The sequence below is a fragment of the Ctenopharyngodon idella genome, chromosome 5, assembly GCF_019924925.1.
Source record: "Ctenopharyngodon idella isolate HZGC_01 chromosome 5, HZGC01, whole genome shotgun sequence".
In the NCBI taxonomy this organism is placed as follows: domain Eukaryota; kingdom Metazoa; phylum Chordata; class Actinopteri; order Cypriniformes; family Xenocyprididae; genus Ctenopharyngodon; species Ctenopharyngodon idella.
The window spans coordinates 16,584,386-16,605,386 of NC_067224.1; the positions used below are offsets into that span (position 1 = coordinate 16,584,386).

At 38.3% G+C, this 21,001-nt stretch overlaps 1 protein-coding gene across 1 annotated transcript in view; it reads right to left on the reverse strand.

Moving 5' to 3' along the window:
• adgrv1 (adhesion G protein-coupled receptor V1) overlaps nt 1–21,001 on the reverse strand; it is a 153,200-nt gene that overhangs the window by 43,402 nt on the left and 88,797 nt on the right. The window contains exons 81-83 of the mRNA XM_051895477.1: nt 20,771–20,910; nt 19,459–19,619; nt 19,231–19,331 (exon numbers count right to left, since the gene is read on the reverse strand). Coding sequence (XP_051751437.1) covers nt 19,231–19,331; nt 19,459–19,619; nt 20,771–20,910 — 402 coding nt within the window. The remainder of the gene's footprint in view (nt 1–19,230; nt 19,332–19,458; nt 19,620–20,770; nt 20,911–21,001) is intronic.

A 21,001-nucleotide genomic window follows, 5' to 3' on the forward strand; every position in this document is an offset into this window, starting at 1 on the left:
GTTGTGTTTATAGGACGGATGTACTGCACCGCGCTGTACCATAAACAATATGGCTGTAAACAGTGCATGTGTGCAGAACAGCTAATATCATCATGAGTTAAAAATTACAGAGTGTCTATTTACACTAAGTGCAAATAGCGTCCATTGTTGGCAAACGCTATTTGCACTAGCTCCGCCCACCAATGTCTGGTTGGGCCAGTCAAGTTTTAAAAAAGACACAAGGAATTCAACATCTTCAGTGGCACAGCAGTAGCGAGTGTGCCTCGCAGACCTGGCTTTTATCGTTGCGGGTTAAAATCCGCCTTTTGCCGAGCTCACATTTATTTTCAATAAAAATGAAAATAACGTTGTGGAAATAAACTGCAAACGTTTGATAATATTAAAAGGTGTAGTGAGGGTTTTTATTCTCCCAATACGGCAGCATCCATTTAATAATTTTAATAAATATAATCATTTCCACTCTATGATATTATTGCATCCTGTTAATGTACAAAAATACTGAGGTGCAAATAGTATCTGCCAATATATAGTATAAAGTATATAGTATAAAGTATAAATAGCATCTAATTACTATTTACTCTTATTGCCAGGAACCGATACTTTTACATGGTGTAAATATAATCTATAGTTATTTTCACCTAGTGTAAACAGCGTATCGCTAAGAAAATGCTGCTATTGTCACTTAGTGTAAATAGCGATAGATGCTATTTACACTAAGTGACAATAGCAATATATTCTAAGAAAATATGCTATTTTCACAGTGTAAATAGCATCTATTTAGCCGCTGCCTAAAAAAAATTAAACCCCCACCTGTACAAAACCTTTTTAGCAAGTTTTATATTTAAATAAAGTGAAAAAAAAAAATAAAATCTTCCAATGGAAAAAAAGAAAACACATTTACTCTCATATATTTATTAGAAATAGGACAAAATGTCTATTAGAAATAAATAAAACCAAATACTATAATAATAATATAATAATAAAGATGAAATATTTAATTTATTTATTAAAGAAGCTATATTATGCTCTTTTACAAAGTCTTGTTTTTGGGGTCTACTAGAATAGGTCTTCATGCTTGAATGGTCATAAAACACATTATTTTCCACATATTTTACATTGTTGCAGCACCTCTCTTCCCAGTCTGTCAGTAATGCTCTGTTTAGTTCTTGTTTCTATGAAGCCACTCCTTCCAAAAAGTCCAATGTGCTCTGATTGGTTGGCTGGACCAGTGTGTTATGATTGGTCAAGAGCTTCAAGTGTGTTTTGGAAATGTCAAACACCTTGAAGCACCTATGATTTTTGCTGGAATTATTTAAATGAGGAAAATTGTGACATGTATGGAAGAAAACTCAAGACTACAGTCAAGGCCTTTCAGCGAGTTCAGAAACAGTGCTTACTGATATACAGAATAAGTCCCGTTGGAGTGGACTTAGTGCTTTGTAACTTCGCTCAAACAGCAACATTACACACTAAAGAAAGTTGAAAATTTAAAACAGCATAATATGTCCTCTTTAAATATATTATAAATGGATAATACAATAAGTGAAGCTAATAAAACACTTTAAAAAACTGTTTATAGGTTTTTAGTTACTTAAACCAAAAGTGAATCTTCTGCAAATGACACTGTAACATGCTTCAGGAATGTTTAATGCCATAAAGAAAGCGGAATACAATATTCAGCATTAAAAAACAGCATTCAGAAGGAAAGACTACCTGAAAAAATGTCAAAATGTTCTCTAAGGTCAACTGGTTCCTGATGAGACAGAGAAACATCGTCTCAGAGAGGCCTGTCATTATGGAGGCTGAGAGATGAGTCACTCAGACTATTATCAGCTTTCTAATGACAGTGCTGGATTAGTGCCAGAGAGTCCTATATCCCATTGTCTTATCTGACCAAATGCCCAAGCAGAAAGAAATTAGCTATTGTGATTTGTTTAGTTCTTTATTTGGTTGCATGATCCCCATGATGTGAAATAAATGAGAGAGGGGAAAAAAAAAAAAAAAAAATCAATTCTCATAGCCTAATTTTCATTTGCATCAAATTAAATAGCCATCTACCCTCATTAGATCTATAGACCAGGACAAATCCCTTACTCTTTTCAAATATATCACGCTACCCATTCAAATAATTGACAGAAAATATTCAACCTTTTTTTGTGCGTTGCTATGGTAAAAAAAGCAGCTGGAAATGTAAATGTACTTTTTTTTTTTTGAGCTAATTCACAGCTGACTTGTAGTATCCATGAATATGCCCTATCCGGAGGAAGAGACTGAGCTTAAAATAGCCATACACCATGCATTAAAAACATTATGTCTTGACTGACAGATCACTGGGGAGAAGGCATATTAAGTGAGAATGACAGCCCAGCCAGAAGTAGGAGAGTAAAAGCAATACTTCAACAGTTGCTTTGGTTTAAAAAAAAAAAAAAAAAAAAAAAAAACCATCTACTAGAGGACAAATCAATATAAAACAACACTAGTGGTTCTGTGACCTATGCATTTGCTTTATGTTATGTCATTGGCCTTGGCACATCTTCTATATAAGCCCAAAGTTTTGTTTCATGAATTACGATTTCATTTTCTTGTGATCTCAACATAACAAAAGTAGTTTTTTCTTACAAGAAAAAAAAAAGAAAAGAAGTATGGTATGCCACTCTGTTCAGCTGCAAAGCATTTAATGGCATCCGTCAACCATGCAGACATCCCGTCACATAAGTTGGCAGGGAATGGAATTGACCACATGTCACTAGAGTGTGTATGACGATAAACTTGTTGCCTCCTTCTCAAGTGTCTGATGCTGATTTGTAAGTGGTCTGTCACTGAAAGACACAGAGCTATATTTGCTGGAGTGAGTCTCTGATCAAAGTAAAATCTAATTTGCTCAGCCATCTTGCAGCAGTATATATTAACCTTAGAAATGGCTTTTGTTACCTTTTGTTTTGTTGAGATCATGCAGGGTGATGTAACAGAAAATAGTAATAATAATAATAATAAATTATTATTATTAAATAATAATAATATTGGATGGATCTCTGTAACCTTTTAAAACATAAAATCTTCTGTAAAATATATAATGTGCAAGTGGGTTTACATGTTATTTTTACTCCATATTCCCAATGAGCACAAAAGTCTTTTTTTTTTTTTTTTTTTTTTTTTTAAAGAGAAGCAGGTAAATGCATTAATCTTTACAGTCTGCTGTACTCAGAAGCACACCAGTCCTGTATTCCATCTGTGTGCCTTTGAGTGCTACTATATATAGATACCATGTTAGTCACAGATGCACCTCCCCCCTTTTCCAGAGCGGACTATAAAGGAGTCAAGCAGTCTGTGGCCTCAAGCTAATTTCCACACACATCAGTCAGACAGGTAAATCTCAACACCAGACCCTTGGGCATACATACTGTGTAAAACAAACACATGTGAAAATAATCTAGAGCAGCCCAATGATATACAGTATCTATGTGCAAGTCACTCAAACAACTATAATCACTAGCTGATGGAAATTTGTACATGCAGGGTGAAGTCAAGGGAAAGAATTGCAGGGTAATAATATAGCAAAGATCGGTCTGCCTTCCCCCTCAGAAGGGAGAGTCGGCTAGGCTGCTTCCTGCCTGGAGGATGCATATGTGTTTGTCATCAAGCAACAAGATAGATTTATATTTGGCTCAAGGTGTGGTATTAGTCACTGACTTGAGGAATAAATCAATCTCTGCTCCACTGATGTAGATGTTTGGATGATGACAAGTGTGGTTTTGGCATCTTCTCTGAAGAGGACTAAATTTTATATATACTAGAGTTAAATTGTTATGTCTGCACTTAAAAAAAAGTATCATGTTATTACCATGTTTTTTTCACACATGGTAAGCACAATAATGCCATGGTTATTTCTATGATTCATTCATATTTTTTTTCCAGTAAGCAGAAGAACAAAACACTGAATCCCTGTCTTAAAGTCAATCGAAATTGCAAAACAAAGCAAAACAAAGCAACACAAAAGAAAACAAAGCAAAGCAAAACAAAGTAACACAAAGCAAAACAAAGCAAAGCAAAAAACAAAAACAAAAAACAAACAAAAAAACAAAAAACAAACCAAAAACCAAAACAAAAGAAAACAAAACAAAACAAAACAAAACAGTTTCAAATTAGCTACCTAAGCATAGTATAACAGTATTTATTGTGAAGGATTTATTATTATTATTACTACCCTTTATATATATATATATATATATATATATATAAAACTCTGGGGGTATCTGTGTTTTGTTGTTGTTGTTGTTTTTTATTAGAATCACGACTGCCAAAGTACAAGCACACTATTCCCCCCAGACACTAGATCTCCAGAAAGAAAAGCTCAATTTGAATGATCATTAAGGAACATCTCAGAGGGTCAATATGCTCCTCTCAGTGATCTGCTGCTGATGTTGACTTGGCACAGGGCGCTAATAATAGCACTGGCCAAAAAGATTACATCACCAACAGAGCGTGAGAGATGAGTCACGTCAACCAGACGGTCCGAATATTCAATGTGTCATTCATAACACCATCCTTGTTCTCAATTGCCCCTTTTTTTTTCATTCTCTCCCCCCCACTTCCTTTCCCACCCCCATCCACTAACAGCTACCGGTCTAAACTAGCTGGTTCCAGACTCAGCAGCATTGTGGGTGTTTCCTCAGCTGCTTTTGTTCAGTGGAAGCCAAAGGCGCAAACATCTCTCAAACATCCACCTTCATTTCTGCTATAATTCCTTCTTTCTGCCTTCATTTTCATCTGGCAAAGATCCCTCATTGCTCATGACTGGGCTTTCCCCAAACTGTCAGGTCTGATGGGAATTTTTTTGCATAGACTTTCATCAGCCAAAGCGGTCACGGGTGTGCGCCTCGGGCATGCGCTACGTGAATATACACCGTCTCATGATGGGACTTCTCAAGAAAAGGTGTCATGAGCTAATAGGTGTGGGACGTGTTTAGGGGGTCAGAGTAGGAAAGCTGCACCTGATGTGTGACTCACATGCGTGCTCAGTCATGAAGAAATCCTTCTAACAGGATTTTCGAAGGAAATTTGTCAAGACTTTGAACATAAAAAAGTTGTTTATGTGAGATGATGAAAAAGTCCTTTTATAAATTTTTAATTATTATTTCAGCAATTTTAGGTCTCAGATCCTCGCTGAACCTAAAGGAAGTTTTATGACTGATAAAACATTAAATAATCTCAGTGTAATTAAGTCATTCTAATTAGGACAGTTAAGCTAATTAGGCATTTCTGTTCATTGAAAAAGAAAAGTAATGTGAAATGAGCTTTAACATTCACAACGTTGTTATTGCAATTAACATTTGGTCCAAATAATCCAATGCAATGTTTATGCAATGATATTTTGTTATGAAACACATAACTCCACTAGATGTTTGACTTACAAACACTCTATATCAGCACTCAGACTGACAAACACACATACACACAGACCACTGACGTTCAGTGGGGCATTATTGCACTCTTGGCACTGGTCCGTTTGACCTGTCCCCTTTTTTCTTTTGTTCATGATTACATTTCATCTCTTATCCAAGCTTGCTTTCAGCAGGGACAGTGAAATCTATTGTTTTTGATGACATCTGCAGTCAGGTTGTGAACGTTTTTCTCATAGTAAATCGAAGGCAGGCATAAAAACAAATCTGGATTTGCACAACACTGCAACAATGACAAATAGAAGACTCCAGAAGAGTCACACTGTTGATACCTGTATATAGGAATACAGTGTCAACAAATGTACAAGTTCAAAAGTTTTGGGTCGCTAAGATTTTTGTAATATTTTTGAAGTCTCATCAAGACTGCATTTATTTTATCAAAAATACAGTAAAAAAAAAAAAAAAGTAAATATGTTGTGAAATATTAGAATTTAACATAATTATTTTGTATTTGAATACATTTTAAAACTGATTATTTTTCATGATTCTTTGATGAATAGAAAGTTAAAATGAACAGCATTACAAATGTCTTCACTGTCACTTTTTATCAATTTAATGCATCCTTGCTGAATAAAAGTATTAATTTCATAAAAAAAAAAAAAAATCTTACTGACCCCAAACTTAAAAAAAAAAAAAAAAGTTGCATATTTTGATTCTTTAGGCACACTTTGTATAAATGCCATTGCATTATATATATATATATATATTATAACAAATAATTGCATTATTTGTTATAATATATAATATATCGACATTTAAAGACAGCACAAGCACACTTTTCAAGCACTGCTTAAAAAATAAATAAATAAAATAAATGTTTAATGTTCATTAAGACAAAACAAAATGGTTACTAAAGACCGACATGTTGAAATGAATTTGGAAAGTGGTGACAGGAACTTCAGTCATTCTCTTCAAGCCAGCATGAACTGAACAACACAGCATCAGTGACTTCAAAGTCTGCTTTATCATTCTTAGAAAACCTCCTTGAAGTGCCTGAGTGTGATGAAACCAAACAAGCTTTGGTCCTTCATGTCTAAACTCACAGACCCAGTGTGTTGCTGTTGTCACAAATCTCCTAGCTACCTGATACCACTACCGCTCTCTCCTCTTCAAAACAACACATGCTATCATTTGTCTCATGCCAGACACTGGTGAACAGAAGAGCTGGCCTCAATGCTGGCTATCGCACTGACACGCTTCAGGTCAACGCGGACATCGCCATCCAGCCAAAATAAAAGTGACCATGGGAACGCAGTCATTAAACAAACCTTAAGAACAACAATGATGGCTGAAAAAATAAATAATTTAAAAATAGTTCTATCAGTACTGTGTTTATGGGACACAAATCCTTAAAAATAACTATTATTAAACAATGATGATTGACACATCATTTAATAAATGAATATTGCTTGAAAGTGACACAGTAAAAGAAAGTAGATACATCCAATACAGCAGGATATTAATTAATGATCTCATAATGCTCGCTTTACTCTCCAACTGGGCGATTCATTGAGAAGCATTTGAGTTTTTAATGGCTTTGTAACTCACCTTGAGACAAACAGTGATTTGACAAGCAGAGAGACACAGTACACATCATGCATATATTAATGACTCAAATTATGAGAATCTCACTTTGAGATGCCCTTCTTGAGGTTTACTAGCTCCTATCATGCATAGATCCACATTATATTATCATTTATGTATGTATGCTTCGAATAAACAGGCTTAATTGGTGCCAGCCTGTGGATTCACACTTTCTCAGATCATTTTAAGGTTTCTTCTTCCTTTCTTGAGGAGGTTTTTGTTTTCCCCCCATTACCATTGAGCTTACATGGGGTTGTAATGCAATACTTCATGTTGAAACTGCTTCAGAGCAATAGGTATATGAAATATACACTACCGTTCAAATGTTTGGGGAGTTTTATTTATTTATTTATTTATTTTTTAAACGAAATTAATACTTTACTTTTTTATCACTTAGTTTTAAATGACAGTAGAGATTTATTATGTTAAAAATTTTACATTCAAAGAATCCTGAAAAAAAAGAACAAGAAATGTTTCTTGAGCACCAAATCAGCATATTAGAATGATTTAAAATGATTAGAATGAAAACAGTTCTTTTTAATTGTAATAATATTTCATAATGTTATTGCATTTTTGATCAAATAAATGCAGCCTTGCTGGGCATAAGAGCCTTCTTTCAAAAACATAAAAAAAAAAAAAAAACCTTACTGACCCGTCACAATATTATCTGGTGCTCAACAATTTAAAAGTTTGACATTGTTTTGTGTACTAAGTTGTTTTTCCACCTTTTGCTTGCTCATATTCTAATAAATATGATTATGTGAAAAGTGGAGCACACAATACATATTTACATGCATTTACATTAGGTTAAACATATTATAAATGACCCCAGGGTTAAGTAGGTGGAAAATATTACCAGTTTTGATGTTTTCATATACTGTAGAAACTGTTGTTTTGGTTTGAGAATGGAGCTACAGTGCCCCCTACAGCTATACAACAATACAACTTCTATGAAGACCAGTGCTTTACAGTCCTGCATTGATAAATATGAGTAAACATGAATGTTTAGACAGTTTATCGTAAGGATAAAGACTGTTGACAGTTTGTTTTGGCCACATCATCATGCAGACTGCACAAAGTCACGCACTAACAAAAGACCTAAAATAGGCCCAAAGTTTAATTAAATGGCTGTTGATGATTTCCTTCCTCGCTTATCTAACGGCACATCCTGAAGCTTCTTGGAAATCTGACAGAAGCCTGGTCCCTCTATCTATTCTGGAACATGCACAATGGCCTTTGGCTGTTTGTTACTGTGCTCTGGGTTCTGTCCTTGTAATGTGTACACACGTTTCACTGTGTGGAAATGCTAAACTAGACCATGGCCAACATCCAGTTTGGATGTAGCACATCATACGTGTTGATCCCTCAAGGTTGACCCCCAAGTCATTCTCAAAATGAGCTTCCTGATACTAATACCTGCTCATGAGACGAAGTGATACAATACAATTTAGCAAGAGACTAGTGACTAGCTGTGCCAGCGCTGACCCTCATTCTTTCCAAAGTCAATAAACAAACAAAGAGGCAGCTCATCAGGCAAAGCATTGCCCTGTCTCACCCTCCAAAGTTCAGACCAAATAAACTATTCATGCTTCCCAGGTGTCCAAAAATAGAGCATTCAGGCACTCAGAGTCCAGAGGTTATCCAGGAAACATGCTGACAGACCTGCACTGATAGGACTGTACTGGTCGGCCGTCAAACCTGAACCACATTAAGTGCTGGTTTGACGGACAGGGTTTAAACACTAATGATGAAGCGGAGTCTATGGACAATAAGTAAAGCTGGTAGGAGAGGAAATGCAAATTAGCCACCATAAGTACATACATGTAGATTTTTGCATGCTTTTTTCATGGGGTCAACTGTAGTAAATATGATGGATGAAGCTGAGCTATAGTCACATTGTCTAGGTCTGTTAGTCCAATGGACCTTGACCAATCCAATCAGACTAAAGCATTTACATGACATTTTTAAAAGTCAAACTTTTAAACTGCATTTTAAACGAACATAGTGTGGTATGCAAAAAGCAGCCACAATAATAATAAAGCAATAATATATTGTGCTCACATATGAATGTGACACTTTTATGATCATGTAATAAATATTGATTTATGTAGGAGTTTCTTACAGTACAATAATACAATAATAGTATCATGGCAATAACATGGTTCTTTAATATATACAGTACCATATTACTGAATGAATAATATGTACCATGGTTCCTTCAAAAAACTAAAATAACAAAAAAATTATCATGCTTATATTGTCAGGATAATGTGATTAGTTGTCTTTTTGTTCCCATGTGTTTGTTTCTGGTGGTTTAGTTTAGTCCCTAGTTTGTTCCCTTGGTTATTGATTACTTTCACCTGTCAATCATTATGTCTCCCTGTGTATTTAAGCCCTTAGTTTCCTCAGTTCATTGTCTGGTATTGTCTTTATATCATGTAGTTATGTGTAGTTTTCTCATGTGATCCCCTGTGTGTATCTTTGTGGATTAATAAAGAAGTGTTTGTTTGGATTCTCCTTTGCCGTGCAATTACTACAACCACTAGTATGTGACAGAATACCAGACCGAAAACAGAATGGACTTACCGGCCATCTAGCTGCTCTGCATGGAGCAGGAGTAGCAATCTCTCAAGGACCACTCCAGGAAATTTCTACAACTGGCATGCCTAACAAACTTTCCAGACTGCACATTGTGGGTATTTTTTAGGACCAGCTTAAACGAACACACACAGGCACGCCTACCTGCTGTTGGTCCTTGGGGAGTTTTCGCTGAGTTTGTGGAGTGGGTGCTGGTGAACTGTGGGATCCCAAAGACCATCTGCCCCACTGAGGAGGACGTCACCAGCCTCGCTCCCAAACCAGAGCCCAGCCAGGCACCGGCCACACACTGCATGGAGCTAAAACCAGAGCCCACCGCAGACAAAGAGTCTGAGCCTGCTGCGATGCCAGCACCAGTAACCAAGACTGAGCCAACCTTTCTCCCCGGAGCCTGAGCCAGAGGAAGGTGTGACCAGGTGCGTGAGCCAGCAACACCGTGCATCGCTGTGGGACTGCTCGTGGAGTTTGAGGGCATGGAGGAAAGCCCTGCCCACACTCCAGTAGCTGAGAGTAAGCTGCAGCTGGCCTCTGCATTTTATTTTGAGAAAGCTGAAGAGGATATTACTTTGACTCTCCATCCCTGCTGGTTCCGCCAAGTTCGAAGTTTCCTGCGTCTCCACAGATCCCACCCAGTCTCCCTCTCCCACCTCCTCTTCCAAAGCTAACCAGTTCATTGGCCCCGCCTATGCTGGTTCCCGTCAGCTCCTCAGTTCATCCATTGTTTACTCCAATATGCTGCATGGATGTGCCTCAGATCTTCTAATCACAAGCTCCGTCTTGGAAAGAGAATCCCCTGGCACCACCTCCAGCCACCGATCCCATCACTCTGCTTTGGCTCCTCCCTCCCTCAGCTCTTCATGGGACCATCGTCCTTACGGCTCCACTGGGCTCCCTAATCCCTCCAACTCCGCCTTGGCCATTCGTCACTCTGCCTGCACCACAGACTTCCTGGCCTTCAGCTGCGCTTCGCCCCTACAACACTTTGGCTCCGTCAGGCCTTGGTCCTCAGTCACACTGGTTTCGACTCAGTCCTCCGGTAACCTGGCTCCACCTCGGAAGCTTGTATCTGAGGCTCTGCCTAGGTCTTCAGAGCCATCGATGTCACTTGGGCTTATCGGCTTTGCCTGGGTCTCCACCTCCATCGGATTCATCTCCATCAGTCGTCCCCCTGGTTTCGTCAGTTAAGTCTCCACCATGGCTCCTCCCTCCCTCGTGGGCCATTGTCCTGGCTGCTCTCTGGGTACCTGCATGGATACTCCTGCGCCTGGCTCCTCCCACCGTCATTACCACCCTGGTCTCTCCCTGTGTCATCTCACCTGGTTTTATGCAATTCACCTGCTCTGCATCCTCATCCAGAGCCCCCCGCCCTCCCTCCTCAGTTGGACTTTTATGGCACGAGGACGTGTCTTCCCAGGGGTGGGGGGCGTAATGTCAGGATTATGTTTAGTTTAGTTGTCTTTTTGTTCCCAGCTTAGTCCTGATTAGTCCCTACTTTGTTCCCTTGGTTACTGATTTCATTCACATGTCAATCATTGTGTGGTTCATTGTGTGGTATCATTGTCTGGTATCACATGTTTACAAAATATTTCATCATACAGAATATTTACATATTTATATTTATATATATGTATATGAATAACAATGAAAAAATATTATTCAATTTATTATATATATATATATATATATATATATATATATATATATATATAAAAATTACATATGGTCTCGTGGGCCAAAATGCTACATTAGTGTGCAGTCTGCATAAATGCTGTTGAGAACTGTGCTAAAGGTCAAGCCAACTCTCTGCCTCTATTTACAGTGCTTATTTTGGTAGGAAATAAGGTGTTCAAGGCCTGCTGTAGGTCATTTGGGGTTCATCACTGGGTAGCTAAACCCAGTGCTGGGGGAAAAAAGTGCCATTGGCCGGAGTTTCCAGGAGGACATAGTCTAAGCACACACACTAATCAAACTGCACACACACTAATCAAACTACACAACAGATTATGACATCTCAAAACATGCAGTATTTGTTCTAAAAACAAAATGCTCTCGGGAAAAACAATATGGAAAGCAGGCACAAGTTCCATAAGAGTAAATCTGTGTCAGCATTAAGATCTCCAATAAAACTAAATTACAGCTCAAATATGCACAATCAATAGTCAGAAATAACTAGGTTTGTATGTCCTGAAGGAAGCAGTAGTGCTGGCAAGGCAGCAAAATAATGGTGTTAAAGTTTTAGACAAACTTTGTTTTTCAGGCTTTGCTTCTGCATAAATACAATTAAATTAAATTAAATTAAATTATCAACAGAGTCTGGGCAGACTAGGGCAGTACTGCAGAAATTTGTGGAGAAGCTTATTTTTGTTTAGTTTAAGTTGAAAAGAGAGAATAGTGCTTTTTTCACTTGTTTTATTGTTCCAGGCAAATATTGTGAGTCTGATCATGTAGAAAAGTAATAGTACACTCTTTAAAAGTTGGACTATTTGAGGTATCATTGATATACTAAAGTTTAATAGAAATTACCCAGCAGTCATGTAACTCTGCAGAAAGAGTACTGCACGCATCCAATTTAACTTGTTCTCCACGGGCCCACGAACAGACCTCAGTCCAGTTTGAGCCAGACTTTCTGAAAGAGGTGCACTGTTGATCTGAATAAGCATGTCCTTCCTTGTCATTCGAGTAAATTAATAGACATGGGCAAAATTTAATTAGAGAGGGAGAACTCTGGCCTCTCAAACACACCGTTCTGCCATCTTTTGTAATCACATTTCATCGTGGGACCATCAAATTGTTTAGATTCACTAAGCAGTGCGAGTGTGTGTGTGTGTTTATAATTCTGTATGTATTTCAGTGCTTGGAAGAAGTACCACACACACACATACACACACACACACACACCTAAATCACAGCAGGAAGAGGGCAAAGGGGAGGTTTGAGAGGTCCAGAGATTTGCTTCCTTTCGCTTGACTTTCTCACAGGCATTGTTGTGCTCTCCCAGACTTTTTGACGTCAGACAAACCATGAGCGTCACTTTCCCGCTTACGATGAATGGACATTCCCTGTCTCAAATTCAGCTCCCACGACCAGCTGAAAGGAAACTCTTGAAGTCTTAAAACATTCATCACAGTTACATTAACAATACTCTCACTGTGTTCATTAAGAAGTTTATAATCATTTGCATCCAGTCTCCATTACCAGCCCCATGATAATTATAAACAACAGATACTGTCTATCACAGATGGTAATGACAATCAAAGCTTGCAGGTCATGTGACACTGAAGACTGGAGTAATGATGCTGAAAATTCAGCTTTGCCATCACAGGAATAAATTACATTTAAAGTATATTTAAAAAAAAAGAAAACAGTTATTTTGTGATAATATTTACATTATATTTATGTAACAAAATATTAAAACAATATATAAAAAGTATATATATATATGAATTTTTACCATCCAAAAACCTTTGAATGGTATTGTGTGCTTTGAAGCAGAACCTGATTTTACCAAGTGCAACATGTTCCTGGATCAACATCTTTGTTGATCCTGGAACAACATTCCAATCAACCAATCAGATTTGAGGGACAAGTTTAAAGGTTATGTCAAGTTTAGGCTTACAACCAGGGTTAGCTGCTTTTACATCAGTGTTATTCACAAGTCATTTCCCTCTGATTTTAGGGATAACATATGGATAGGGTTAGGTTTTGGGGTAGGGATAGGGTTAGGATTAACTGGAATATGTTGACCCAGGAACACGTCTAACTCATGATTTGCGTTTAAGTGTTTGTCTGTTAGCTTTTTAAATGAAATCTTTCAAAAATACAGTAAATATAACATGTTGAGGCAATTATAATCACAGCACAAGGTGAACCGAAAGCATACACACCAAATTTTCCTCATTTCCTAATTCAACTGATAAGGTGGATGCTGTGGAATGAACTACACGTCAGCATCAATAAAATACTATACGTCAGGGTCAATAAAATAGTACTACTCAAAAACAAAACGTCATGAGTCATGAATCATTTTGTCCACCTGGATTCACGTAACAAACCAAATTGCTCCGAAAAGGCTTCCCAGGAATTTCACAGCATTATCTCATCATTAGCCTGCTATTATGTAGCCATTAATGCATCTCCAACAATTATTGCTAATGCCTCTTAACTTACGTAATTCATGACACACTTAACTCGCTTCAGTCTTTTGCCATGTATCTCTGAACAAATGTGATCAGAACAAATGTCAAAAGAAAAATCTATGTTCCTTTCATGTAAAAAAAACAAAAAAAACATTGGCATATCACAGGAACATTTTATTTTGAGCTATATACATCATTATTGGTCAACGATTAGAAGATATTTGTATTCCACATGCAAAGAAGGTGTTTACATGGAAGTTTAAAAGGTACGGTAGCAAAACAGCTTGTTTATTTCTAAGGGTCAGAGAGAGGGTGGAAAACAAAATTTACACTGGTTATAAACACTGATGAGCCAAAACATTATGACCACCTGCCTAACATTCTGTTGGTCATCCTTGTGCCACCAAACATCACCGACCCACCACGGCATGGACTCTACAAGAGTACCCTGAGGGTGTCCTCTGGTATCTGGTACCAAGACGTTAGCAGCAGATCCTTTAAGTCCTATAGGTTACGAGGTGGAGCCGCTATGGATCGAACTTGTTGGTCCAGCACATCCCACAGATGCGAGACTAAGAGATTCCAAGCAAAACATTGTATAGTGCATCGCACTCGCTCCGCTAGGGTGTCACCCCATAGTGCATCCTGATGCCATCACTTCCCCAGGTAAATGGCCATCCACATGATGTAAAGGAAAACAGAACTCGTTGGACCAGATGACCTTCTTCCACTGCTCCAAGGACCAGTTCTGATGCTTGCGTTCCCAATGAAGGAGCTTTCGATAGTGGACTTGCACCACAGTAGACCTTCTATCGGTTTAGACTAGACGGGATAGCCTTTGTTTCCCTTGTGCATCATTGAGCCTTAGACACCCAACCCATCAGAGATTTGTACGTTATCACAACTGCTGACCAGGAACAACCCACAAGGCTTGCTATTTCAGAAATCCTCTGACCCAGTCACCTGGCCATAACAATTTGGCCCTTGCCAAAGTCTCTGCCCATTTCTGCTGCATACACTGACTTACCCTCTCTATAGGAACCACACTGTCATGAAACAGGCAGGGACAATTGTCCATGACCCCCTTCATCCTGAGCACAATCTTTTCACACTTTTACCTTCTGGAAGGCATTATAGGCTGGTTAGAACGAGAACTACCAGATTTCAGAATAGCTTTTTTCCGGTAGCTATAAAGATTCTAAACACTATTTGATTTATATTCATGTTACCCCTGTTCTTCTCTCTTGTGTAATACCGTAATTAAGTGCAATATTATGATTTAGTAATCTTTGTTGTTGTTGTGTTGTTGTTTTTTAAAGCATTGTATATTGGTATCTGCAAGTATTAAAATACAGTGCATATACATAAGGGATGCCTTATATCGGTGAAAAACTCCTTGTATGTTGTGCATACTTGGCCTTTTTAATTAGAGAATAGCATCAAGTCAGTCAAACTCCTGGGATATTGATCTGGTCAGTTAAGTAGCAGAGGGGGTTGTTAATCAGTTTCAGCTGCTTTGGTGTTAATGAAATTAACAACAGGTGCCCTAGATGAACAACAATGAGACGACCCCCAAAACAGGAATGGTTTTACAGTTGGAGGCCACTGACATTTTTTTCCCTACTCATCTTTTCTGACTGTTTTTCACTAGTTTTGCATTTGGCTAGGGTCAGTGTCACTACTATTAGCATGAGGAGATACCTGGACCCTGCAGAGGTTGCACAGGCAGTCCAACTCTTCCAGGATGGCACATCAATACGTGCCATTGCCAGAAGGTTTGCTGTGACTCCCAGCACAGTCTCAAGAGCATGGAGGAAATTCCAGGAGACTCTAGGAGAGCTGGACAGGGCTGTAGAAGGTCCTTAACTCATCAGCAGGACCAGTATCTGCTCCTTTGTGCAAGGAGGAACAGGATTAGCACTGCCAGAGCCCTACAAAATGACCTTCAGCAAACAACTGGTGTGAATGTCTCTGACCAAACAATCAGAAACAGACTTCATGAGGGTAGCCTGAGGGGCCGACATCCTCTAGTGGGCCCTGTGCTCACTGCCCGGCACCATGGAGCTCGATTGGCATTTGCCATTGAACACCAGAATTGGCAGGTCCACCACTGCCATCCTGTGCTTTTCACAGATGAGAGCAGGTTCACCCCGAGCACATGTGACAGACGTGAAAGGGTCTGGAGAAGCCGTGAGAAAGTTACAGTATGCTGCCTGTAGCATCGTTCAGCATGACCGGTTTGGTGGTGGGTCAGTGATGGTCTGGGGAGGCATATCCATGGAGGACGCACAGACCTCTACAGGCTAGACAATGGCACCTTTGCCTTTCCCTTTTTTGAGCAGTGTATATATACTACATATATGTATCTACCTTGTGAAATTACTTAAATGTAAATTGGCTTTATAGCACTGACTTTTAAGACTCAGTTGTATCAATCAGAACTGCAAAGCTAGAGCAATCCCTGTCAATGACTTGACACACAAACGACACACTGTTTTGCGAGAAAGGGCTTTAGAAAGTCACTGCACGCTGCACATGACATGGGGTACGTTAAGTGAACCTAATATTCTAACCTTCAGATAAATAAGATTCTGGTGGATCTTAATTCTCAGAGCTGAGCCCAAATGAGCGTAACTGATTTTTGGACATCCTGACCTATATCACTTCATTCTGGGAAATTCACTTCAGCACATAATTAAGGGGGTTTCATTTGATATGGAAAAAATATATCTTCTAAATTGTCTTTGTGTGACAGTTTTTCTACTGCAATGGTGGCCATGTGTGTTAGTGTCTCCATATGTGTTTGTGTACATCTCACACAAGCTGCATGCATGTGAATCTAAAGGTCGCCTTCCTGAAAAGCCTTTTATTGCTGCGGCTCGCTAGCTGATTACCCTTACTAATGTGTGTTATTGCAGCTCATAAGAACAGTCCTATCTGCACTGACATATTGGGCCAGTCGAGCTAGTCTGGGTAAATTTCCACTAACTACAGTCCTGAGTTGTCGTCCTATCTTACCTACATGCTGTCACACACTCAGGTAGTCAAGAAGAGGCAGGCTATTTGAAGAGAAATATTGTTTGTTCTCTATGGCTGAGGGTGTGAAATGTTTTAAGATGGGATCACAATACATTTTCTTATTCTGTATTTTTTTTTGCATTGTATATTAAAACTTCTATACAGCAGGTGAATTCTGAAGTCAGATCAGTGATTACAAATAAGAAGAGAAAGAGTGTCGACTGAAATGTCTAGGAAATACAGCATTTTTCATTTCATTAAATTAAATTAAATTTAGACATTACATTCAGCAATTACAATTCAACTTTTTATGCAAATTATTATGATGAAAATATGATGAATGTCTAAAATTATTATAAATTAGAAACATGCAAAACAGAAGCATTTTTATCAGTGGTCTCAGACTTTTGGACCCCATTGTGTCACCAAAATATTGATTTAAATGAATAGTCCACCCAAAAATCTGAATTCTGTCATCCACATTGTTGTTCTAAAACTGTATAAACATAAAGAAGATATTTTGAAGAACACTGGGAGCCAAAACAGCATTGGAATCATTGACTTGTATGGAGATAAAAAAAAAGAAAACAGAGACAGTTTCATAATATCTTCTTTAAAAATCATATAGTTTTGGAACATGGGTGAGTAACATTTTTGGGTAGAGTATCCCTTTAACATGAGCATTTTCGGTAACACTTTATTTTAAGGTCTTTTAACTAGTTGCTTATTGGCATGCATATTACTGGAATATTGGCTATTTATTAGTACTTATTAAGCACATATTAATGCCTTATTCTGCATGACCTTAATCTACATTCCTAATCCTACCAATACCTAAACTTAACAACTACCTTACTAACTATTAATAAGCAGTAAATTACGAGTTTATTGAGAGAAAAGTCGTAGTTAATAGTTTATATGTGTTCCCTATACTAAAGTGTTACCGCATTTTATCTAGGAGAAGTCATTTTTAAAGTGTTTACTCATCTGCAAAATGTTGCAAAATCCAGATGTTAAAATGACACATGGATGTTTTTGTGACATTTCAGATTTAGAATGTGTGTAAATACACTCTTTTCAAAGATGTTTATTAAATGTTTGTACACAAATACCACTTTAAAAAGAATGCTTTGATTTCCAGATGATGCACTCTTTCACAGACATCTCAATGACACACATGTGCTTACTGGAAAGTCCGGAATTGACTTAGATCAACTCTTTTTCCAAGTCTAGAGGATATTTATCTTTTAACCTTTTAACATCCTTTGACAAAACATGAGCCCAGCTGTTGCCAGTACCGAACCTGCATGACACATGACTTCTTGGGATAGCCAGACTGGAATTTTCCATCCAACACCATTGAGGTAAAGAACAGCAAAACAATTAACGGATGACAGAATGCGACCGGGTTTTTCAAAGCCCTGTTAAGTAGAGCCATGTTTGTTTTCTTCTTTTTCTATAAGTGAGCAGGACCAGTGGAAAATTCCCACTCCGATCCACAGGTATCAGACCACTGACTAAATGACCTCCCTCTTCTTTGTAGAAGGATGGGTGCACAGGGATAGTTCGGTTGTCAGGGCTTAACACACTAGCCCATTTGGTTGTGTTCGCCCAAGCTGCAATGACACATTTCTTAGAAAATGTTATCTGTCCCCCCCCTCACCAAATCTACAAGCTGTGTGCATTTGAATCTAAAGGCTTGATAAAGTTCTTGGGTTTCCCAACGTGCTTTATCTGAAAGAGATACGTGCAAAAAGACACCTTCAACACCTGTCCATTCACGCAAAACTAACCTGGACCAGACTTATCTATCTTAAATCACTGTTTTCAATAGAAGTGACTTGTGCAGTACTTTTTGATACCGTCTTGCGTCTTTGTGTATTCAGGTTACAGTACAATGTCACTGACGCACAGGCAGAGGAAAGCCCTTTAATGCTCATGCATTTGCACGACCACCTCGACATGTTATTGAGAGTACAAACAAAACATCCACTTTGAGCTTTTACTAAGTTTAACACAACTCTTGGGACTCTGCAACATTATACTGTACCTTAAACTGGCTCAAAGACAACTTAACATCCTCACGGTAAACTAGGCCATATTACGCAGCAAAAAGCGTCATGTTGACGTCATAGCTGTATCACATTTCTTTGGAGCAGCGTCCTAGATCCTGATACTGATTCCCAAGCACAAATTATAAGTGGAGTTCAGCCTCACCATCACATTATCAGTTACTGTACTGTATTGACGCAACACACACCAGACCAGTTTATTTATATATTATAAGGACAACGTGGAGTTACAGTGGACAATTAAACCATCTTATACCAGCAAGCATTTATATTCAGGTTTGGTGTTAGTCTAGCTGATTGACTAGAATAGGCATGCTGTTTACCATCAAAACTAAATCTGGCTGACCAAATTACTGGTCTTACCTGAGTTCCTAAGCAGGCCATCATCATGTGTGTGAGGAGTTTGGCAGCAAACATGAGGAATCTAGAGCACAGCACATGAGACACAACGGCCAAGGCAAACCCTGTGGGTGAAAGACACAGACATATACTGTACAAAGTCTTGAGGACACAAGCAATGCATGATTTCTTGTCACATTACGGTGGGTTTTGCATTCCCTCAAGCATGTAGAATGAACTGTAGTGAGTTACCTGAGATACAAATGAAGCCAGCAGCATAGAAGGCCTCGTTAAATGAAGCAAAACTTCCTGTCTCTGCATATGCTGTGTAGACGGACAGATGCGTACAGGCACACTCGACAAAATTCTGACTGTCGTCCACCACACGACAGAATTGACCATCAGACAGCCAGCTGGACAGGAGAAATCAAACCAAAATGATCATGACAAGCCACATATAATGATATATTCTAACCTGTAAACCAAAAACAAACTTTTGTTTCTTTTTTTGTTTGAGTTTTGTTTTGTTTTGTTTAAAGGTGAAGTATGTCATTTCTATGCCACTTGTGACACTAAATAATATTATAAAAAATCATAATAATTGTTCTCTAATAATCATCAAATAACTGATATGGGACCGATATATTGCGCATCTCTAATTCTTAATTGTTTCTAGTACAAAGAGAAATGCTCAGTGTGCTGTTGGTTCAGGCTGTGAAATGAGAATTTCATGATATTTTAAGATTAAGTTCAGTGCAACAGATTGTTTTCTGTGAGGAAACACAGAAAGCTGTTAAATTGGACTTGGCTGTCTATTCATCTAAATTAAACTTATGCAACACACCAACTTATCATTCCAAACAAACTCTCAACAAACTGCCAGCTATTAAGCTGTCACTAAGATAAGTTAGCTGAAGGAATCGATTAGTCGCTCTAGGGTGTCATTTACATCACAAGGAATCACAATTGCATAATAAATGGTTATGAAGTAAGGTCCCAAAGTTAACAGAATACATAATATTTGGAACATCTGTTATCTAAAACATAATTGTGAGAGCAATCTGTTTTACATCAACCCAAACCTGGAGAGAATACAGGGACAAATTGTGCAGCTAATAGTCTTGCCTAAAAGCTGTGAAATGTCCTCTAGAATGGCTTCCTGGTGAAGAACACACCCTGTAGAATGCACAGAACTTTCTTGGTCACACACACACGCACACGTCCTAAAGAATGAGTGAGACAGGCCTTAAAAGACTTCGTCATGGCAGGTCACAAACCCTGACCCTTAAAATCTCCACTGTACACACTGTCTGTCTCACCGATGAGTGTGAAATACATGGACAAGGTCAAAGCTTTACTGCCAGATGGTCTGTCAAGTTCATTTGGATGAGGAATTTCTTAGTAAATAGGCATGGTGGTGGTATATGTATCATTGCAGTATGTGATGTGTGTCACACGTTTGTAAATAGGCTACTAAAAGGGCTCTTAACTTTTTAAAAATATAAAGTTGTGTCATGCAGCACTTAATTATAACAATATACATGTGTTTATGTTTCATAATTACCTCTCGGCAGCCTGATTCCAAAGCAGGCACAGAGATTGGCGAGGTTTTCCACGTCGATCTGGAGTGTGTATGCGGTAAACAACCTCTTGACCGTCAGCGAGAGGTTTAGAGCCTCTGCCGTGAAGACTGACTGAGAAAACCTGCAACAAACATACATGTGGATTATTCAAAATGGATTACCTATAAAAACACAGAGTTTTAGTCAGTTTCCCAATTCCAAGTGCAAATAAA